The following is a 20,749-nucleotide window of genomic DNA, read 5'->3' on the forward strand; positions in this document are numbered from 1 at the left end:
TTTTTAGATTTACCACTTTCCAGTTTACCAACAGCATTAATTTTATAAAATGTATTTTACCATTTCCATTTGAACTATGACTTTGTCTGTCTGTGGATCTCTGTATCTATCTATTGCTTCATTCTGTGAAGAATAATATGCTTTTTTTCATTTGTTTTTCATAGTCAATACAATAGGATCAAAAGATCCTTAAAAATTAAGATTTGAGTATGCAAGAAGCAAAAGAAAAGTTAAAATGGTGATTTGTGAAATTCCCACATTGTTCTTCATTTTCCTCCTATAGCTATGTTGTTGTTTTTTTAACTTTACTAATTGAGAATTTTTCCCTTGCCATAGTTGATTTTCAATGTGAATGTTCAACTTGTCAGGTTAAAGCTGTAATGATAAGAATTGTTAATTAATGAGTAAAACATCCTGAATATTCTTTATTCAAATTAGATTTCTTCATAATACATAAATATGTAACCTAAATAGATTACATCATATATAGCCCTTTCTTTTGCTCCTGCAAGTTTTTTCTTTGCATATTACTGGTAATTTTAGTACCCTTTGAAGGTCTCAATTTTTGTGCCTGCTATTAAATTGGTTTTAGGAAGCCCAAAGCTGATGACTCTGAAAGCCTGAATGCACATAGCACCTGCAAACATTTATTTTTTTTTAAGTTCTCTATGAATATAATGACTAGGAATAAGGAAGGTACATGTGACCTCATGCATCACATTCTTCAGAACAAATGCCTCCTTGGCTGCAATTATGTCATCATGAAATCACGTTCCACATTCTAAAATAAGCTCATTGCCATGTGAATTGTTATTGTGTGGAGTTATTTTTGTAGTTGTCTTTTTAACAGCTTCCTTAGATGTGTCTTCTAAATTTCTCACAATATAGAACAAAGATTTCTTGTTTTGTTTCATGCACATGAATACTTGTTTCGACGTTAAGAGATGACCACTCTTTTCTGTATTGCACATGAACTTGCACTTGAGTTACACTCAAGTATGCATACACACACACACATATACACCCACACATAGATGTACCTAACTTTCTAAAATATATACTTTTTTGACTTCCAATAAAGGTCAAACAGTTTTCTCCAATGTCACAGTTCGGGACTCACCTGTGGACGTGGATGTCCTGTGACCAGACAAGTCAATTCCAACGTTTCTCCTTCCCGAATAGTGTAGACCCTTTCAGAGTAGCGCTCCTCCTCAATGTTACAGGCCAAGCCTGAGTGCACAATACGAACCGTTGGGGGAGCTGTCGAGTCAGGAAGAAAAGAGACAAGATACATAAAAAGCTAAGTAAATTGTCTTCCCTTGAATCATCTTGATTGTAAGAGCAATTCTTACTAGACTTCACCATAGTCAGATTCATCACTCTTAATACTTTGAGTTTCCCCAGGGATTAAAGATTTTCTTGATAGAAAGCTTCAAATTTATCTAACAGTCATCAACATATTCTGAAAATGGTAAAGGGGAACAGAAAGGTGGGAGAAATTGATGCCTATGGAAATCACTGTGCATTACAACACTACATGGTAAAATTAGATTGTTAGAACGTATGAAGCTTCTTCCTTTATGAAATCCAAGATTTACTATACTAAGAAACACTAATGCAAAATAGGTAGTGCAAAAAAAAAAAAAAAAGAATTAGGAGGGGGGAAGGAATTTGAATTAAAGACATTGGCATTCATCAATTAATTATATGAGTCCTTTGAGGCAAGTAAGAAGCCAAAAATAAGAACTGAACACCAACTTATTTTATGATAATTACAGACCCCTGTTGATGTGAACAAATGATTATTGCTGAATTAAGACATTAAAGAAGGCAGTAAATCATTGATGCCTAAGTCTAAAATTCTGATTCAAGAGGACCTTGGTTCTCATGAAGCTGTCTAAATTCATAAATATATATTTTTTTCTATTTCAGCACTCCTGGTCTAATAAAACTTGACAAGCACTCAACATGCAAACTCACATAGGTCATGAGAAATGCTTAGCTTTAAGACATGTTCCCTGCAACAAAGTAGATGATGACAGCTACTACTGCAGAGTGGAGACCATCTCCATTTATGATCACTTCATTTTTGTGTGCAATACATTTGGGGGTAGAAGAAAAACAGATATCTTGCTAAAGGAAAATTTAAAGACTATATGTAAATGTAAAGGATAGCGATGTCAAGGATTTACTGGGAAAAATTTATTGAGCCTAAAAAGAAGTATTCTTTTTTGATTGAACTCAGGAACTCAAGTACTGAGCCACATTCCCAGCCCTATTTTCTATTTTTATTTATAGACAGGGTCTCACTGAGTTGCTTAGCTCCTCACTGTTACCTAGCCTGGCTTTTAACTTGAGATCCCCCTGCCTCAGCCTCCAGAGCCACTGGGATTACAGGAGTGCACCACTACACCTGGCTAACAAATAATAATCTTAACAGTTCCTGCACTTTCTTGAAAATTAATGCTGGAATATTTGGAATTTTTATTTAGCATTAAGAAGATTATGAATCCTATAGAATTTGAAAATAAATTTAATGTCTTGAAGTGGGAAAAAAAGATGTTAAGGTCAAATTATGGGAAAATCTCTTCTGGGAAAATATGTGTTTTTAAAGTAAAACAGAATATTTTCCAATATGTAATTCTTTGCTTTATATAGCATAAATGCATAGGCCACCCATAGAATTGAATAATTTTAAAGGACATATTTTTGTAATCCTTCTTAATATCAAGCAGAAATGAAGATGGAAAAGCCCATTAATATATAATGAAACAACTGGTATCTCTATTTCTTTCTATACACCTGAGAACAGTACTGTTCTTCAATCTTAAAATTTAGGACATTGCTCTCCATTACCCATTATCAAATGAGATAAATATTTTGCAAGGAGGGATAAGCAAAAAAGCACCAAAAAAAGTACTTTTTACATTTAATATGCACAATAAATACCCCAAAACTCAGATATTAACACAGAGACCATATATATTCACAGAAAACTCTCAGAATCTGCATTTTTACCAAACTCACCAGTGATTACAATGATACTGCTTCACAGAATAGATTAATAGAAACATTTTTATATGGTTATATTTTTATATTTTAAATATTTGTTGAATCAAGGAAAAAAGTCCAAGAGCTAACAAGTCCTTTCTTCCTTGTCTTTTAAATAACTAAAACTCATGCCATACATCATTTCACTGGTTTGAAAAATTAAGTGACACTTAAACAAATCAAATGTTTAGTTTGATTTATAAAACTAATTTATCAAAAACTATTTACCATGTTTTTGGACTCTGTCTAGACATTGTAATAGTTTGTTAGGTTTTATAGCATTAGAAATTCTTATCTTTGGTGTTTCTCTAGTGCTCTGATGTTTGACACAATGTTTCCTACAAATCATTTCCAACAGTGATCAAATTTAGACTTCAATTTAGATAAGTCATTCTAAAAAGGTAATTATTTTAAGACATCTGTCTTATATAATCATGTACAGATAATAGTAGGTTAACAAACTAATGACAATGAATAAATGCTTGTAAAATAAAAATCGGAAGAAAGTCAAATAGAAAATATAGCTCTCTACCTTGAAATAAACTTTCATGCTAAATTTAGCTTAATAAGTGATAGCTCATGTTTATTAGTATATCTAATTATACTGTTACATGACATCTTTCCCAGACTAATTTATACTTGTTATTTTTGTTTTAATATCAAATAAATGCATAGTATTGTTATTTTAAGATATATCTTTCAAATGCATCATTATGCAAATAAGTAGCTTTATTTAAACTATTTAAATTATACAGTAGGCAAATTGTGACGTTTACAAGGGTTAATTTTCTGCTATTTTCTTCTATATTTTAACACATTCTTGGAAAAGGTAATTGCCTATGTACTACAGTCATCAAGAACCTACCACCTATCCTATAAGAGGGTGGAATATTTCACCAAATTTAGTTTCCAATAAATACTCTTCTTGGTATGCATCAAAATAACATACTTAAGATGCTCAATAATAAGATGAACACTTATCTTAAGAAAGTGAACCTGAAAGGGCCTTAGAGCTCATTTTGTTCACTGTCTTATTTTCAGGTGAGAGAAGGAAAACTGGAGAACTTCCAGTGGCCTGGCTATCTGTAGCCTAAATGGACAAAAGACAGTGAGTGCTTCATTCTTTCCCTCCTTCATGGTGGCTTCTAAAACTACATCTGTCATAGTTAAATGAGGATTTTTAGTAAACTCCCCAACTAAACCTAGACTGGAGGAATAATAAAAGATTGAGAAACTGTAAACAAAATGGAGTACAAAAACTAGGTCAACAATATAACTAGTAAAATTTCTCCAAACTCATATAACATTGTCCCAATTCACTGGCCCACCTCCAGACCCTTCCAAATCCATAACATCTTACAACTATTAAACATTACTTTGATATTTCTATTTTCATCAGATTTCTTGCCTAAGAACCTATACTACCTCCCCCTGATTCATTAAAGTGTCCCATTCCCTTTGCCTGGGTGGCAAATGAGTCCTCTGTAAAGGGTCCCCTTATTGACTATTCAGCCTAAAATCCCATTTTTCTGTAATAGTGGTGTATCATCCACAAGAACATAAGGAACACTAAGATTTTAAGTGCTTCTCTTCATGATGCCCTACTTCTAGAATTCCTAGACTGATTCTATGTTCTTCACACCTACTTGAATTATTAACAATTACTTTCCTGCCCTGTTTTTTTCCAGGAGACATGCATTGCCTCCTTTTTCTAAACATTCTAAGTAGATATTAAGCACTTCAGTGCCAGGATAAGCATCACATTTGACACCTGTCTCAAATCATATTACTCAGAGCATAGAATAGGTATTTAATAATTAATTTAAAATTTCTGTCTTAGCAAATGCTACTAACAGTATAATGATACAAATCTCTTCTTTTAACAAAATAGCAACTGTCATGGCACTGAATTTACTTACTTTACATATAAATGCAATTTTCCTTAGTGTAGCAGAAGCAAGACGTCTTTTATCCTCTGCTTTGTTAGAAAAATCCTCAATTTATCATCCTGAAACTGGACCAAGGGTTATGTTCCCCTTTGCCCTGAAGAGTCAGCAATGAATTAAAATGTTAAAATATTGCATAAGACTCATATTCTTCCAAATTTTCCTGAAGTAAACCAAATCTCATTACTTTCCTAACATTAATCATATCAGCTGCCTTAATTTGAGCAAGTTGGCCTTGGGTTCAAGAGGTCAGTCTAAAAGGGCAAAAGGGAGGCATTCTTTTATCTTGTTAGAATACACTTTTGAAAGCCAAACCAAATTCTCTCTGTTGGAGAAAGAACACAAATAAATTATTCTCCAACAGCAAGAACTAGGAGCATTTTTATTCTTTTATGTCATATACAGACTTTTAGGCATACATTTATTGAGCAACTGCTATACAGGCCCAAGGCTATCCAAAAGATTAATGTCATGAGTGGTGACATCTAAAGGCTAACGCCCATTGCATATATCCAATTTATTAAAAATAAAAAATATATTTAACTGAAAAGAAGAGGTACTCTAACAGAAGACAAAGCAGAGGAGGACTAAGTCTTCCTGGGAGACACAACTTCAATGACATTTAACCTACAATTGAAAAGATGGTGTGGGGACAAAAGGAGGAGGACGTTCCAGAGAGCCCCAACAGTATAATTAATGCACACCTATAAGAGTGTCTGTTGTGCTCTTGAAATAACTACATTGAAATATAGTCCACATATTGACACTGGCACCACCCTCTCAACTTGCCATGCAGTCTTCAGACAGAGGAGAGACACTGCATAGATGTGGCAGTGGACATGAAGAAAGGATGCCTTTTAGAAGTCTGCTTAAACAGGCGTGATAGTGTTGAGGTGAGGGAGAGGGAGGGAAGGTGACACTGAATTTGATGCCTTGGTTAACTAAATCAAAGATGACTTTTTTTAGTAGAAGATACCACTTAAGCACCATGCAGTTTGTGCGGAGAGGCTTGAGGAAAAGGACCCTGAGCCCAAGTCACAGGGGCATTTGTTACAGTGAGGACTTGGATGAGAAAGGTTTTAAAAGAGAAGTTTTTTTCCAGTAACAGGCACATGTCCTGAAGGGTATGCTGTTATTAGACAGCAATTGTTTTGGTTTTAGGAGTTTTCTCTCCCTGAGAGCTCTGAGAAAGAGCCTTGTACTTTAATAAATCTTTCAAATTCCTCCTGTGCCTGTTCTCTGGGAATTCAGGTTACCTCTGCAGGGCTGCTAGACTTTTACTGTAGATCAAGGTAACTTATGTTCTTGGTGGAGGAAACAGAGCTCCTGAGATGGACAATGTGGGGAGACGAATGTTCCCTGGTCCCTCTCTTAGAAACTCTCCTGGAGAGATTGCTAAACCACTGTGCACCAGCATCCTTCTTGCAGTCGAGAGTCTAGAGAGACAGAGCAAGTCATCCACACCTTACTGCCCCTCCTGTCACACACAGCATGTATTACTTACGCCTTTCTCTTAGCTATCTTTCAGTTTTGTTTATAAAAGCAAACACAACACTAATCAAACTTGCCTTTCTTTAAGTTTTTTTTATAATTGTACATGGACAGCATGCCTTTATTTGTTCAGTATTTTATGCGGTGCTAAGGATCGAACCCAGTGCCTCACACATGTAGGCAAGCATTCTGCCACTGAGCTACTGCCCCAGCCCACCTTTCATTTTTTGATTAATTTAAGTTGTCATAATCTTTCATAAAACTTACCTCATTTCCTATAACATTTCATACTTAGTTAATCACCATTGTCAACAATTGGTATCTTCTGCTTATTTCAATTGCTAATATAACACATATGCACACCATTTCTATGACCCCTCTTCTTATTTTCTCTTTCCTCATTTAATAAACAATGTGAGTCCTCTCCCCTGTTCATTTCCACAGTGATTTCCCAATCTGGCTTTTAAATTAAGTGTTGTGTACACAGGCCTGCTCCACAGTTATTCCTGTACTGTTGATGATTGCCTGGCATCCTTTCCATAGCCTAGTTATATTACATGGTCTCTTAGCATGAACTGAGAACCAGAAAGGGAGAATATAAAGATTTGGGGGAGAAAATGAAGAATTCAGTTTTGGATACTGATGGTGAGCTGACCAATGGCTAGTAAGTCATCGAGGGACATAAAAATCTAGAGCTTTTAAGTGACAGCATAGATGACATCTCTACAGCAGAGCATTAGAGTGAGAAATTAAGAAGGTGAGGACAGTACTATAGTGAATATGAATTCTTAAATAGAGAAGCCAAAGAAAAAGCCTCAATATGGTTACAAAGACTGAGAGGTAGTAGAAGAAGAACAAAGAAAATGCAGCATTTTAGAAGTTGCATGAAAAGAGGCTGCAGAACTCTTCTGACGGAATTGTCATTTAAGAGGAGCACAGACAAAAGGTCATTGCCTTTGACAATTTAGATAGCACTGGTGAATCTGAGTGAGACATGACTATTGAGAAGTGGGATAGATAAATGAGGTTTGAGGAGAAAAATCTTACATTAAAACAAGTTTAGAGCTAAAAGCAAAGTTGATATTGAGGTTTACACATATGTAAAAACAATTGGTGAGGAGACAAATCATATTTCAATAGTATCATACCACAGGAACGCATAAAAATAATTACTTAAATTTTTATAAGAAGTGGACCATAATGTTCATACTTCCAACACAACTGTAAATTCTTGCCCATATACTATTTTCTAGTGTCTTTCATCATTCTTTTAAAATCAATTTCCCTCAAAGTCCACTCTCTTTCTTTTCTTTCCCTTTCTCTTAATTTATTATTTTATCAATTCAACTTTGCTGGCTCCTTACCACATACAAAATAATCTCTCAAAAGTATTTAATCTCTTCTGTACAATTATAGCCAATTAGAGTTAATCCCCACAGGATACACATATGCTTCATCTCTTCCATATTAAAGAACAAAGACAGAACAGTGGCATTTATGCTGGCGCTATCAAGCCTTCTCCTGACTTTCCCTTACAGTCTAGAGACAGGAAATTACAGTGCACCTTCTTAGCCACATGTCAGCACCTGCTTTGCAGTCCCCAGGCCATAGCAGTCTGAATTCTGCCCTATCATTTTATGTTTGTAACAGAACAGGGCAAGCAAATAGAAGACCACTTTCAAAAGCTGCTATTTTTTTTTCATTATTTTGATCTCTTACCTCTCCTTCAGACTTTGTGTTTCTGACTTTGTATCCCAAGCAAAAACCTTTTGAAATTGTCCTTTTACCCTACACTTTAAAACAATATAGATTATTCCTACAACCCACTGCCATATATTCTTTGCACCTACACTCAAACATGCACAAAAGCAAAGTATTCAATATGTATGTCCATTCTAATAATTTCCTTAAAATAGAACTAAAATCTAAAATTAGCATTTCAATAATCCTCCACAGGGCAATATCCTGGTAGACAAGCAACATACAGATCATTTGAAATCAGCCTTCAACTCACTTGCCTTGTTTGTTTCTATAGGTCATTTTCAAATAGCTACAATTTCAGTATCAATGTGATTTTACCTCTACAGTCCTCTACGTGTTCTCCTGGACATTCTGGAAGGAAATGCTTTTTTATCTTTGATTTGATGAGCTATAAAATGAAAGTAGTAATAGTCTATTGATTAAACTGGATTTAATCAAAAGAAGATCATAACTACACTGCTTGACTTTGGGGGAAAGGTTTTGAATGCTCTTGATTATTTCTTCAGCCTATGTTGAGCAGCACTGTAATAAATTGAGTCACCCCAAGAGACTCTCCAAAGTCTTAGGTAAAGGTAAGAAATTCAACCGTAAAGTCCCTGGTTTTGGAAGACAGCCATCAACACATCTCTAATAACAAAAGCCTCCATAGTATTTTAAGTTAGGGCTTGTCAAGAGTTTAAAGGACATCATCTGTTTGTATGCAATATATATTATTTAAGAAGAAAGCCTGTCCTCAAGAGAAAATAGTGGCATTCAGTAACAATTTAATTATGTACATTAAATTTTAGCATTAGACAAAAATGCAATTTATATTGTAATGTTAAAACAATAATAAAAGCAATAATGTTTTTGTGTAAAAACTCTTACAATGCTATTTTTGCTAATATTCTTGAATCAAGTTATTCATAGAAAATTGAATACAAAATTATAAAATAACAACCTGAATTATCTTCCATGAAATGACAGGTATGATTCCTTTTGAATGAAAACTCTGTGCATTTTGAAAATTTTATTTCATGAAGGTTTCCACATTTCCAACTTCAAATTTCATTATAAATACCTCCTTTTTTGTTTTCATGTGAAAGTGTTACTTATTAATATCTAAAGCTAAAACTTCAAAGAGTCCCATATGTTTTATTGATGGGAAAACATGAAGGTTTCATGAAAGGCAAGGCTCTACATTCCTTTCAAGTCCAGTACTTGACAACGCTGAAAACATGTCAGAGAGGAACCTTGGGCCATCAAGGTTGACACAGTCATACCTGGCCTCTAGTCATCATCTCTACCTGGATGTTTCCCTCCCAAACCCTTCCGTGTGTTCTTTCCTGTATTTCTCAGGAGAAATAGTTGGCCTATAGATGAGGAATATTTGAAAGCCCATCAAATATTTCATTATGCTCCTATTTTGCTCAATAGAACTTGTGTGCACTAATCAGAGTACCCTGACATGGAGGCAAATAATGTGGGGAACTCAGCTTCCCCTCTCTTGGGTAGGAAAGTGACATTCTATTTGTAAGTTCCTGCTATTTTTATGACACATCCTGAAGTGTTTGCAAATAAAGTCTGAATCAGGTCTGTACATAACCAGTCCATTTTAGATTAGAAAAGAAAATAGTGCCAGAAATTTTGGAGACTATGCCATAGACTATCAAATTAAAACAAAACAAAAAACAAACAAAAAATAAAAATGTGAGAAAAACACAAGAGAGTATTCCTCTTGCTTTTAGGGTTGCATTTTTAAGGCTTTTGAAACTTGAACACATGCCTGGTAAAAGAGAGAGAGGCTATTACAGCACTGTGGGAGGGGGCAGCATTTAATCCTGAGTCTATAACCAGGTCTCCTTCCTACATCAAACTGTGAAACGGCTCCCTCTTGATAGTGTCAGAAACCATATATCACACAATCAGCTAGCCAAGATTTCTTGAACCAAATCTTTTTTTGTCTCTTATGAATTATCACCAAACCTGGTGAGTTGAGGACTCTTGAAGGCCCAGGTAGGTACTGACCACATCGTTTCCCCCCTCTGACATGCATATCTGAATATATTCATTCTTATCTAGAATTAGGGCTTTGCATCTTTCTTAGAAATAACTATAGAACCTCAGTGCACACTAAACAGAATGAAATCAGTGTCACCAATGTGTTCTAACCTTAATCACAAATCGGGGATTTATAGAAAGCTATTCTTTCTTCCAGCCTAGCTCACCAAGAAACAAATGAAATTTACTACAAAATACGCCGAAAATGAAAACTTCAATTTGCTTGTCCTGGAGTGGCAAAGGCAGACAGAGAATTATTGAGGATCTGGTCTGACAACTTCCCCACTGCTTCTTTCCACTTATATATCACTGTTGCTGCCTGTGGGCCCCAAGAGGACAAGGTCCTCAGCAGGATATGACAAATTCTTTTACACCCCAGAAGAGAGGAATCAATGCAGTGATGGCAGTGATGATGTCCACCCCATCTGGCTCTTTTCCCTGTGGACCTGGCAGAAGGGCAATTTTCATGAAGTGAGGGTACTTCTGACTCCAGTGGAAATAGTTTTACAAATGGCAGTGCCTATGCAACACATGGTACTTCAATGATCTTAGTTCTCCCCCAAATCTTGAAAAACACTTTTTTTTTTTTTTTTGCTGCATCCAAAAATAAGAACACCACCAGTTAAAGTTCATGAGTTGGAAAGCTTGGTTTGACCGTCTGTTCTACTTTTCACAATTTTTACTATGAGGTATGTGTTTTTTTTTTTTTTTTTTCATCTTACCATGCAACTTCCCCATTTATGCAGTTTTAGATATTAGGTCTTTGGGATTTAGTTGATAAGAATAGAATGTAGAAAAAAGTATTATCAATTATGTGTATTCTGATAAGCAAAGTGAAATTTTATTGAACTGCTTGGTGCCATAAGAGTTCAAAGAAAAACCTTTGTCTAAGTCACACGATGTGTAACATAAGAAATTGTCAGTAAATATTACCACTCCACTTTCAATTTTTTAATATTAGTCTTTGACAATTTCAAAAAAATAGCCCAAAATTCCTGTTCAAACAATTTGATTTCATTTTACTGAGGACAAAGTTCTTAAATCCATCCTGTAGGTATCTCTTTGTTTCCACATTGCATGACATTCCCCAGGCACTCTTAGACCTGCCACCTCCCACATCTGTCACTTCACACCCCAGGGGCTGGGCCTCCAGAGCATCTCTGCACCTTTGGCTGGCCATGGAGGCATAACCCAGTTCTTAATTTTAAATGTTTTCCACATTTTCTAAAAAAAGTTAATAAATAGCTCTTCTAAGAATTGTCATGATTGTTATTAATAATGTTAGATTTTATTAACAAAGCAAATAATCTAAAAAAAATTACTGTATCACAAAACATCTTAAAATTCCCTAGAAGCAAGTTTAAGGGTTGACTCATAACACAACAGGTACAAGAGATGCTTTCATCGAATTTTATATCTTTAACCTATTTTTTCTATTACACATTTCTAATTAATGGCACGTCCCTGCAATTTTTTGAACAAACAAGGAAATATATAAAAAGTAACTAAGTACATAATTACTCCTAGCCACAGCCGCTTATTGGTAAATGTAAAATTATTTGGTTTAAATTGTCCAGCAATTCTAATTATTCTAATTTTACCCTAGAGAATTGCCACGATCATGTCCATATTAGATGTTAAACCAAATAAACTATTTGGATTTTAATCAATGCAAATTGTAAAACAGATCACTGTCTTTCAAATTATGCTTCCAAAATTAAGTGGTTTATATATATGTTCAGTGCTGTTCAATGTAAATTATTTTAAAAGAATATTAAGTAGTTTAATAGTTTGTCTCAGATATTAGCAAATATAATAAATTAATTAATAAATTTATCCTAATGGGGGAGTAAGTGTGAGGCATTTGTACACCCATGCTTGTTGGATAGAGCTAGCACAGTTTTTCTGGGAAGTAGTTTGTTACTGTAGATCCAAATGTCAAAAATTCATAACTTTCCATCCATCTCTAAAGAACTAATCTGAGGAGATAGCTTATCAAAAGATGTATTCACAAATATGCCCACTGCAATATTTATAAGGGGAAAAACTGAAAATAATTGCATATACAGAAAACTATATTTATAGCTCCAAATAAACTGATATAGAAAAACATTGGCAAAATCTGATTTTTAAACATAATTTGAGAAGAGTGTGCATCATTGAGAGGTTGAATAAGCACTATAGTTAGGAACAAGGGCTCTAACTCCAGGTACACAGCTTCAAATCCCTAGCGTGACATTAACTAAGTGATACTGGGCAAATGATTTGACCTTTCTGTCTATATTTCTGTATCTGTGAAACTGAGTAGTAATCAAACCTTCTTCAGGATTTTCTGATGAAGTGACGATTAATGCTTAATACTGTCAATGAGCTGGCAGCAGATGCCAGCCATTAATACTTTCCAATGTATGTGGAAACGTTGTATACATAGAGACGGTGTACAAAGAAGAGCACCATGAAGATGTTCTCTGAATTTTTTTCTTGAACAATAATAGAGATAATCACAAAATACGGAAAAGATATAATTTTGTCATTTTTTGAAAATGATAAATTTATAAATAATGTAAATATCAAACAATAAAGCACTGGCTTAAGTAATGGTGAAACACCCACAAATAGATCATATTACTAATACAAAATGATTTAAATTATTGACATAGAAAAAAATCCACAATATATAGCTAAGAATAATGGGTATAGTGTGATCCTGCTCAAGTACTATTATATACTCTGAGCCTAAATACATGCCTGAAGGAGACTGGCTACAATGTTAACAATGGTAATGTCTGGGGGCACTTCTTTTCCTGGCTTTCTTTGCTTTTTATCTTAATATGATTCTATGTTTTCAATTTTTTCACAAGAAGCACTTTTTATTTTTTAGAACTAATAAAATGATCGTAGAGCATATTTCTGTTTCAGAGTCAAGCTGTACCTCTCTGACTACAATAATTTCTTTACTTTCACTCCAGAGTTGCCCAAATTCTTTTAGCCAGATGGAAAAAGGAGAGACTTAGCTATATGGCCCTACTATATTTTCCCCCAGAATTTCAGTCCACTTTTTATTCATATAGAATATCTTCTGACTTTTCTTAATTTTTTTTTCTCTACTTCAAAAATCTTGACCTCTTCTTTGCCCTACCAAGTTTGAGTGAAGTACAGCCCACATCCTTGATTGCAACTTTGAGGCAAACTTCAACAGTTTTAGTCTCAGTAAGCATTCATGTGATACTGAAATCTGTTACCATCACTGGAGTATGACGTGTTTTTGTACTCTTTGAAGATATCCATGTCAATTTCTGCTCTTCCTATTCCCAAGTTTCTTAATGAAACTCTTTATAGTTTCTGGCATTCTTCCAACCTCATTTTAACTCTTTTCAACTCATTTGTATAGCACAGATGATAATAAATAAAATTCCAATGAATGATCAAGCTCATTATGGTTCAACTCTCTAGCCCTGTCAAATTCCCCAGGCCCCCTAAAATGAACCAACCCTCATGCATCATCTTGCCCACCCACGTTTTATTGCCCACTCTAAAGGATTTGTCTCCCAGATGTCAAAATTGCATTCTATGTCATAAATATAATTTAAAGAACTGACAAAAATAGCCAAAATTTTAAGCCAAAGAACCTGTAAATAATTCTTAAAATAGTAATTTTCTGCTACAAATAATTTTCTTCTGTATCTGCTCAATGATATTGGTAAACAATGGGCAAACACATAATTGTTCAAATGAATAATATATATGTGTACTCATATACATAAATTACATAGATTATACTGTATACTATATATATATATATATATATGTGTGTGTGCATATAAATGCATATGTGTGTGTATGTGTGTGTGTGTGCATGTATGTATGACAGTCAGAGTTTGATCTTCCCAATGTTGCTAATGTATTGGATTTGATGTTGGATTTCCTGTATTAGAAATCCTAGCATTTAATTTTGGATAATCTTATTTTCCTTTTTTTCATGAAATGGTGATGATATGCCTTTCTACCTCACACTGCTATAGCAATCATATTAGCTAATTTATATATAGGTTCTATCACAGTTTCTGGTTCATAGGACTAATCAATCAAAATTACCTTTTTTTTTTTTTCTGGCAGTCTGAAATCTCCATGGAAAGTGTAAACTTTTAATGAATAAAACTGTTAATGATTAGAAAAACTATTACATACTCTTCTTAATAAATTTTATTATGAAACAAGAGAACTAGAAATAATGTACATTTGTAAAAATGTTGCCAAATTTATATAAATTGACCATTTAGTAAAACTATCAAATTTGTCATCAAATCTATCATTCTTTTTCTGAGATTAGTAAAAAAAAAATAAATGAAAAATTAATGCTGAAATGTTTAAATAAAGCCAGGCTTTTCAAAAATATATGTGGAAAATAACTTATTTAGGTCAATGCTGTTATTTACTTAATTATTGTCATAAAACACTTTTAAACTAAAGAAAAGCAAAACATACTTAAGGATAGCTTGCAAACTTGTCAACAGAGAAGCAATTCAGGTAGGCTTTTTTCTCATTAATCCTTAAACCAGCATTCAAAGAAATAACATTTCAACCCTCTGAGTGTAAAGCATGTATCTGCTTCCTACTATATGTCAAAAGGAGTCAAACAATGTAGAAAATTCAAGAAAGTATCCAAACTACTATAAAACGACATTCTTCATACTGAAGTTTCAATATCCAAAATGAATAGTCACTATATGACATAAACCAGAAATGTTATTATGCAGATGAAGACTCCATTTTAATTAAGGGCTGAGAATGAGAGACCTAAGGGTCTAATTCCAGAGCTATTTCGACATTTATCAAATGTACCTTAATTTACAATGAAAGGCCTGTTTGACAAGTTCTCATGTTGCTGTGCTTATATTAGCTATCAGGACCTTTAAGTGGTGTTTTGTCACTGACCTACATTAGTATATCAAATTATGACTGCAAATTAAAGGATGAACATCATAATAATTCAAATTACAATCTCCAACCAAATATTTATAAGAGCACCTCAGTAGCAATGAAATACAAATATCTATTTCTACTTTACTCATTTGATGAGAAACAATAAAGAATAATTGAACACGATGATAAATAGCTCTACAACCTCTCAAGATCTTTTTTTTTTTTTACTGAGGATTTAGAACTGAGATTATATCATTCAATCCTGGAAATATACTTCCTCTTTAAATAAATAGAACAAGAGATTATAAATTTTAAGAAACCCAAGGACAAAGTCTTTGACATAATTTATGTGTGTATATGTTTATGAAAACTTCAAATCATGTTGGCATGATATGCCTCTAATATGTTTTCTGTTTCTTGAGGCAGAGTCAATTAACAGGATGCTATGAAACCAAAGGCTTTTATACTTTCTTTGGAACAGTTTGCCTAAATTTCCTAATTTCAACTTCTCAAGAAAAGCTTCCTGTAATGTTTACCAACACTGCCAGAACTTTCCCCTAGGAAAACCATATTCTCCCACTTATTTATGTGGAGGGGACCCAGGCTTGCCCTGATTTGGTATTTTAGTGGAAAGTGTAAAAAATTACAAGGCTGTCCCTATGATACTCTAGGTTCTTCCCATCCATTCTTATTCTAGGAGACATACACATTAAGCTGTAGAAGGACCCAGTCACTATCTATAGGGCTCATGAACTCCTTCTCAACATAGATCTTGCCTTACCTTTCAGGCCCCTGAACCCAGTTATCTACCTGGCAGCTTTTATATATACATCCCAATATATCCAAAATTAAACTCATGTTTCAACACTTCTCTCTATTGAAAACAGGATATCTGCTTTCAGCCTTTCTTACATCATTGAATGACAGTGCCATAAGAATCACTGATTACATCAGATACACAAAAACTCTCCCTTTACATCAGTACTGAGCATTATTGTTTTTACCCTCTAATTGGTCCATTCCCTTGAACTTCACCACAATCATGCTATCCTCTCTCACTCCCATGAGTGATGGCCCCTTTTAATGGAGTCTGGAGGCAGCACACTAGTGATCTTTTCAAAATGACCCTATTAGCCCTTTACTTAAGCCCTTCAATGGTTGCCTAATACTTCTAAAATGTAACTTCCATTAGCATCACTTGAATACCTTCTATTCTCTCACCTAGTTTCTCATGGGATTCAAACACCCTTTTCTTCCAGTCCTTCTCTCTTGCTCTGTTTAATTCTGACCAAAGTTCTTTGCAAGTACTGTGCTATCTGGTTACAAAGTCCTTTCACACTTCTTAACCTAGATGTTGCTTACTCAGAATCGAGAATTCAAATCCACTGTCACTGCCTCATGAACACATTCCATGACCCCCCTGGATAAGTCACTCATTTATATTCATGCAGAGCAACATGAACCTCTCTTTCATATTGCTTGTCACAGGCACCTTTTTATATACATATTTGTGATGTTAAATTCTGTCTCCTCCAGTCAAAAGCCAACGACATACGGGCAGGAACTGTGCCTGCTATTACTCAGCATTATATACCAAGCACCTAGCACTGTGTTCAGCACAGTGTTGCTCATTAAGTGTTTATTGAAAAAAGTAATGAAGTAGAAAAAATAGCCAATACATATAAGAAAAAGGAAGGGAGGAAATGAGAAGAGGAAAGAAGTAAGTTAGTTTATGGAAAGGGAAGCTAACATAATTCTTGAATATGCACATAGACCTTAAATCTAATTTTACAGATTGCTTGCAAGCCTTTTTCCAAAAGTTCCTGTCTTTTTGTTATTCATTGTTATTCCATTGAATGAGACTAAGTCCATATCACTTATGGTAAGATAAGTTACATAATATTTTCTTGTAATCTGTGCAGGAAAGACGAGTTGCCTTTCTCATGGTCTATTTATTATGTGGTAACTTCCACATATAAAATGTCTGAAAGTAGTTTGCTTAAAAAACATATTGTGATTTTTACTATAATATTTTCTCTATTATAATATTCTTTTTTGTTTTTTTTTTTTTTGTTGTTTATTTGTATTATAATATTCTTACTGGTTGGTAAACTGATATTCAGTTTTCTTCTGTTGTTCTAGACTGGAACAATAGATTTCTGCCTTATACAGACAGTTTACAGATACTGACATTTGTAAAGAATGTCCTTGGGTTCCACCAAATTCAAGCAAACCATCTCTTCCCAGTCATGTTTTTTGAGTGTACATTTCTGATGTGCAGGCAGGTTGCATTATATAACATTTATTATAATCTGCAAAATTCTATTTGCCTTTCAAATAATGAAACTGTTTCTACTCATCTCTAAACCTTTATTCACCACGATCTATTAAACTTTTGCTCCTCTTTCTATTATATCATTTCTTATAAACTAAAATAATATTTTTCAGTCAATACTATAAATCCCACCATATAGAAAAAAAATGTCAAGGATATTTTGCAAAGATTTATTTCCCATAATGAGAGATACTCTCTGATACAGTATTCCTCACCTAATAATTTTTTGGGGAAAAAAGGCAACAATATGGCCTCTACTATCTTGATTTTTTTTTGTTTATGGCAGTAGTATAAGAAATATACTTCAAATATTTTAAGTATTATTACTAAAGAAGACACATTACTTGTTATCACGTATATCCCTCCAAAAGGAAATGTTGGAATTCTAACTCTTGGTACTTTAGAATGTGATTTTATTTAAATCCTTACAAACTCAAGTTGAAATGAACTCATCTGAGTGAGTCCTAACCATATGCATATGTCCCTGATTTAAGAGGCAATATGGAATACAGACAAGCACACAAAAAGATTGCCATATGAGCATCAAGAGAGCTGTTGGGGTGATATATCTGGCCAAGTCAATGAACACCCAAATTTGCTGGAAAACCATTAGAGTGAGGTGAGAAGTACAGAAAAGACTCTTCCTTACAGTCTCAGATCAAATCAACCCTGCAGACACAGTGATCTTGGACTTCAAGTCTTCAGAACTGTTAGAAATAAATTTCTGTTGTTAAAGCCTCCCAGTTTGTGGAAATTAGTTATGGCAGACCTAGCATATTAATACACTGTTGAACAATAAATGAGAAAGATGGAATGTTTAGAGTACAGCAATTTCTCATGTTGAGAAGAGAATACAGTCACTAAAAGTGAAATGCAAGTAGGAATGGTAGCAGCATATCTATCCTTCCTTCCTTCTCCCTATTTCCTAACATCCTTTTTTACATCCTTTCCCTTTTATTTTCCTAACCTTCTTTTGCTATTTTATCTCCTCTCTCCTCTTTTAATTCTTCCTTCCTTCATTTCTCTAGACAGAATGATGAATGATGAAAATCCCAACCTCCATGAAGAATACTACTAGCAAAAACAAACAAACAAAAAACCTTGACTTTTCCAAATGAAAAAAGTTCATTATTTTGAACTCAAATATAACAAAAGCAAAAGAAGGAAGGTAACAAAATCTGAACTTTTTTTTAATCAAAAATATAAATCTCTCTACTTTTCTTGGAGAGGAAGAGCCATGACTAAAGAGATTTAGGATTGCTGTGACTTTCTGTATTTGTGCCAGTATTAGAAGAAAGCTATCTGTCTCTGCCATTTACCCATGAAACGCCATACCTAGATTACACTGAACTAAAACCTTTCAGACATAATGGCCAAACAGGTCACAAACTAGGGCTTTGTTGGCAGAGGAGTTTCAAGGATACCACAGAAAGGATGTGACCTCACCAGGAAACACACATAAAGCACCTATGTCACTGGAAAGGTATATTTGAAGGTGATTGAAGGCAGACTGAGTACGTTGTAATTCCTAAGTGATTAGTTGGCTGCTATTTCTTGAGAGTACAAACACACACATCCATGAAAGTGACATTGCAATCACTTCTGGATGATCCAACACACTTGCTCTTGAGGTTCTCTCTTGTGTGGCAAGTCTAACCAAGATTACTGAAACAAGGGAAGAGTGTGTTGGAATTTTTATTTGTCTTTCAACTAATAGCATTTGATACCACTGGTATTCAATATAGCATTACTAACATTGGATATAATAATTCCTGCAGATTTTGTTTTTCAAAAGAAATGTCTTAACTGAATGACACATTCCATTTCTGGCTGTCATTCATTGATTATCCTAAAGACTGGTAATTGAAACCCTCAGCCTCCCAGGATGAAACCCGACCTCTACTTGCTAAGCTTTTCAGCATTCAATATGTCAGTTGGCGTTGTCTCAGCAAAAGAATGCAATTACCTTCTCCTATTCCGTGGTTTCTTCTGTGCTACAAACAGAATTAGTAAGAACTATTAAGGCAATTAACAGTCACATACTATCCTGTAGTACTTAACTTACTGTGGTTTTATCTGAGCTAGAGAAAAAAAAGAATTAAAACACTGTTCATAAGTAATGGTTTCACTGTAGAAGCTAAAGATGCTGACAGAATGAAGGATACAATGACCTTAGTAAAGAGGCAGTTACAGTGTGATACTAAACCAAATGCCCATGATCTTTTTGTCTGGAAAACTGTTTCATGCCACTATTTTCATCTACTCTTACACTGGTAACTACTGATCATATATTTTCAGAAAAGTAGCAGTTATTTAATAATTCACCTTTAATAATTTGTTTGAACACAGTCCCTTTTAGTTCTAGATGTTATGATATTACAACTGTATGTAGCATTCCACTTAGAAAGAAATAACTAAATTATTTGTCATTAAATGTTAAAAATGAGTCAGGTATATTGGTGTATGCCTATGAACCCAACCACTCTGGAAGCTGAAGTAGGAGGATCCCAAGATAGAGGCCATTCTGGGCACTTTAGTGAGACTCTGTCTCAAATAAAACACAAAAAGGGCTGGGGATCAGTGTTAGAGCACCTGTAGGTTCATTTGCTAGTACCACAAAAATGGTTCTTTTTTGTTTTGTTTTTAATCAAAATGCTCAATCGAGTGAAGAAAGAGAGACAGAGTCACAGAGAGTCTAAACTCTCCCATATAAAGAGCATTTTCTATTAACACTGTTCTATTTGGATTGATTCCCTATCTTTGGAGAAACAGACTCTGACAGACATGGGCCATATGTTACAGAGCATATGTTTTCAAAAAATCCCCAGCAGGAATTAACATAGCAGACTTCTATATGCAAAAGAATGTTTCCTCTTCCTTAGTAGGTATTTTGCGACAAGTTTTGAAATGTCAAAATTTAGGTATCCTCCAACAATAATCTTTGGAAGTATTTCCATGATGCAATTTGTTGTCGTTTTGTTTTATTATTTTAATAATCAATGCTCTTTAGCAAGAATATAACAAAGACTGAAAAATGAAGCTTATTGCTAAAATTTAATGAAGTCAAACAACCTTACAAGGAGTTGCAGATCTTGCAATAACAGAGCTTAATCTGAATTTATCCTTCAGGAACAGAGCTGGAAGAGAGGGGGCTGGAATTTTAATGTGACAGAGTGAAGAAAACATGACCTGCATTTAAAGA

At 34.2% G+C, this 20,749-nt stretch overlaps 1 protein-coding gene across 1 annotated transcript in view; it reads right to left on the reverse strand.

The window, feature by feature from the left end:
- Nucleotides 1-20,749, reverse strand: part of Mdga2 (MAM domain containing glycosylphosphatidylinositol anchor 2) — a 759,648-nt gene that overhangs the window by 417,717 nt on the left and 321,182 nt on the right. Inside the window, exon 2 of the mRNA XM_027929596.2 lies at nucleotides 1,121-1,260. Coding sequence (XP_027785397.1) covers nucleotides 1,121-1,260 — 140 coding nt within the window. The remainder of the gene's footprint in view (nucleotides 1-1,120; nucleotides 1,261-20,749) is intronic.

The sequence above is a fragment of the Marmota flaviventris genome, chromosome 2 (genome assembly GCF_047511675.1).
Source record: "Marmota flaviventris isolate mMarFla1 chromosome 2, mMarFla1.hap1, whole genome shotgun sequence".
NCBI classification, from domain to species: Eukaryota; Metazoa; Chordata; class Mammalia; order Rodentia; family Sciuridae; genus Marmota; species Marmota flaviventris.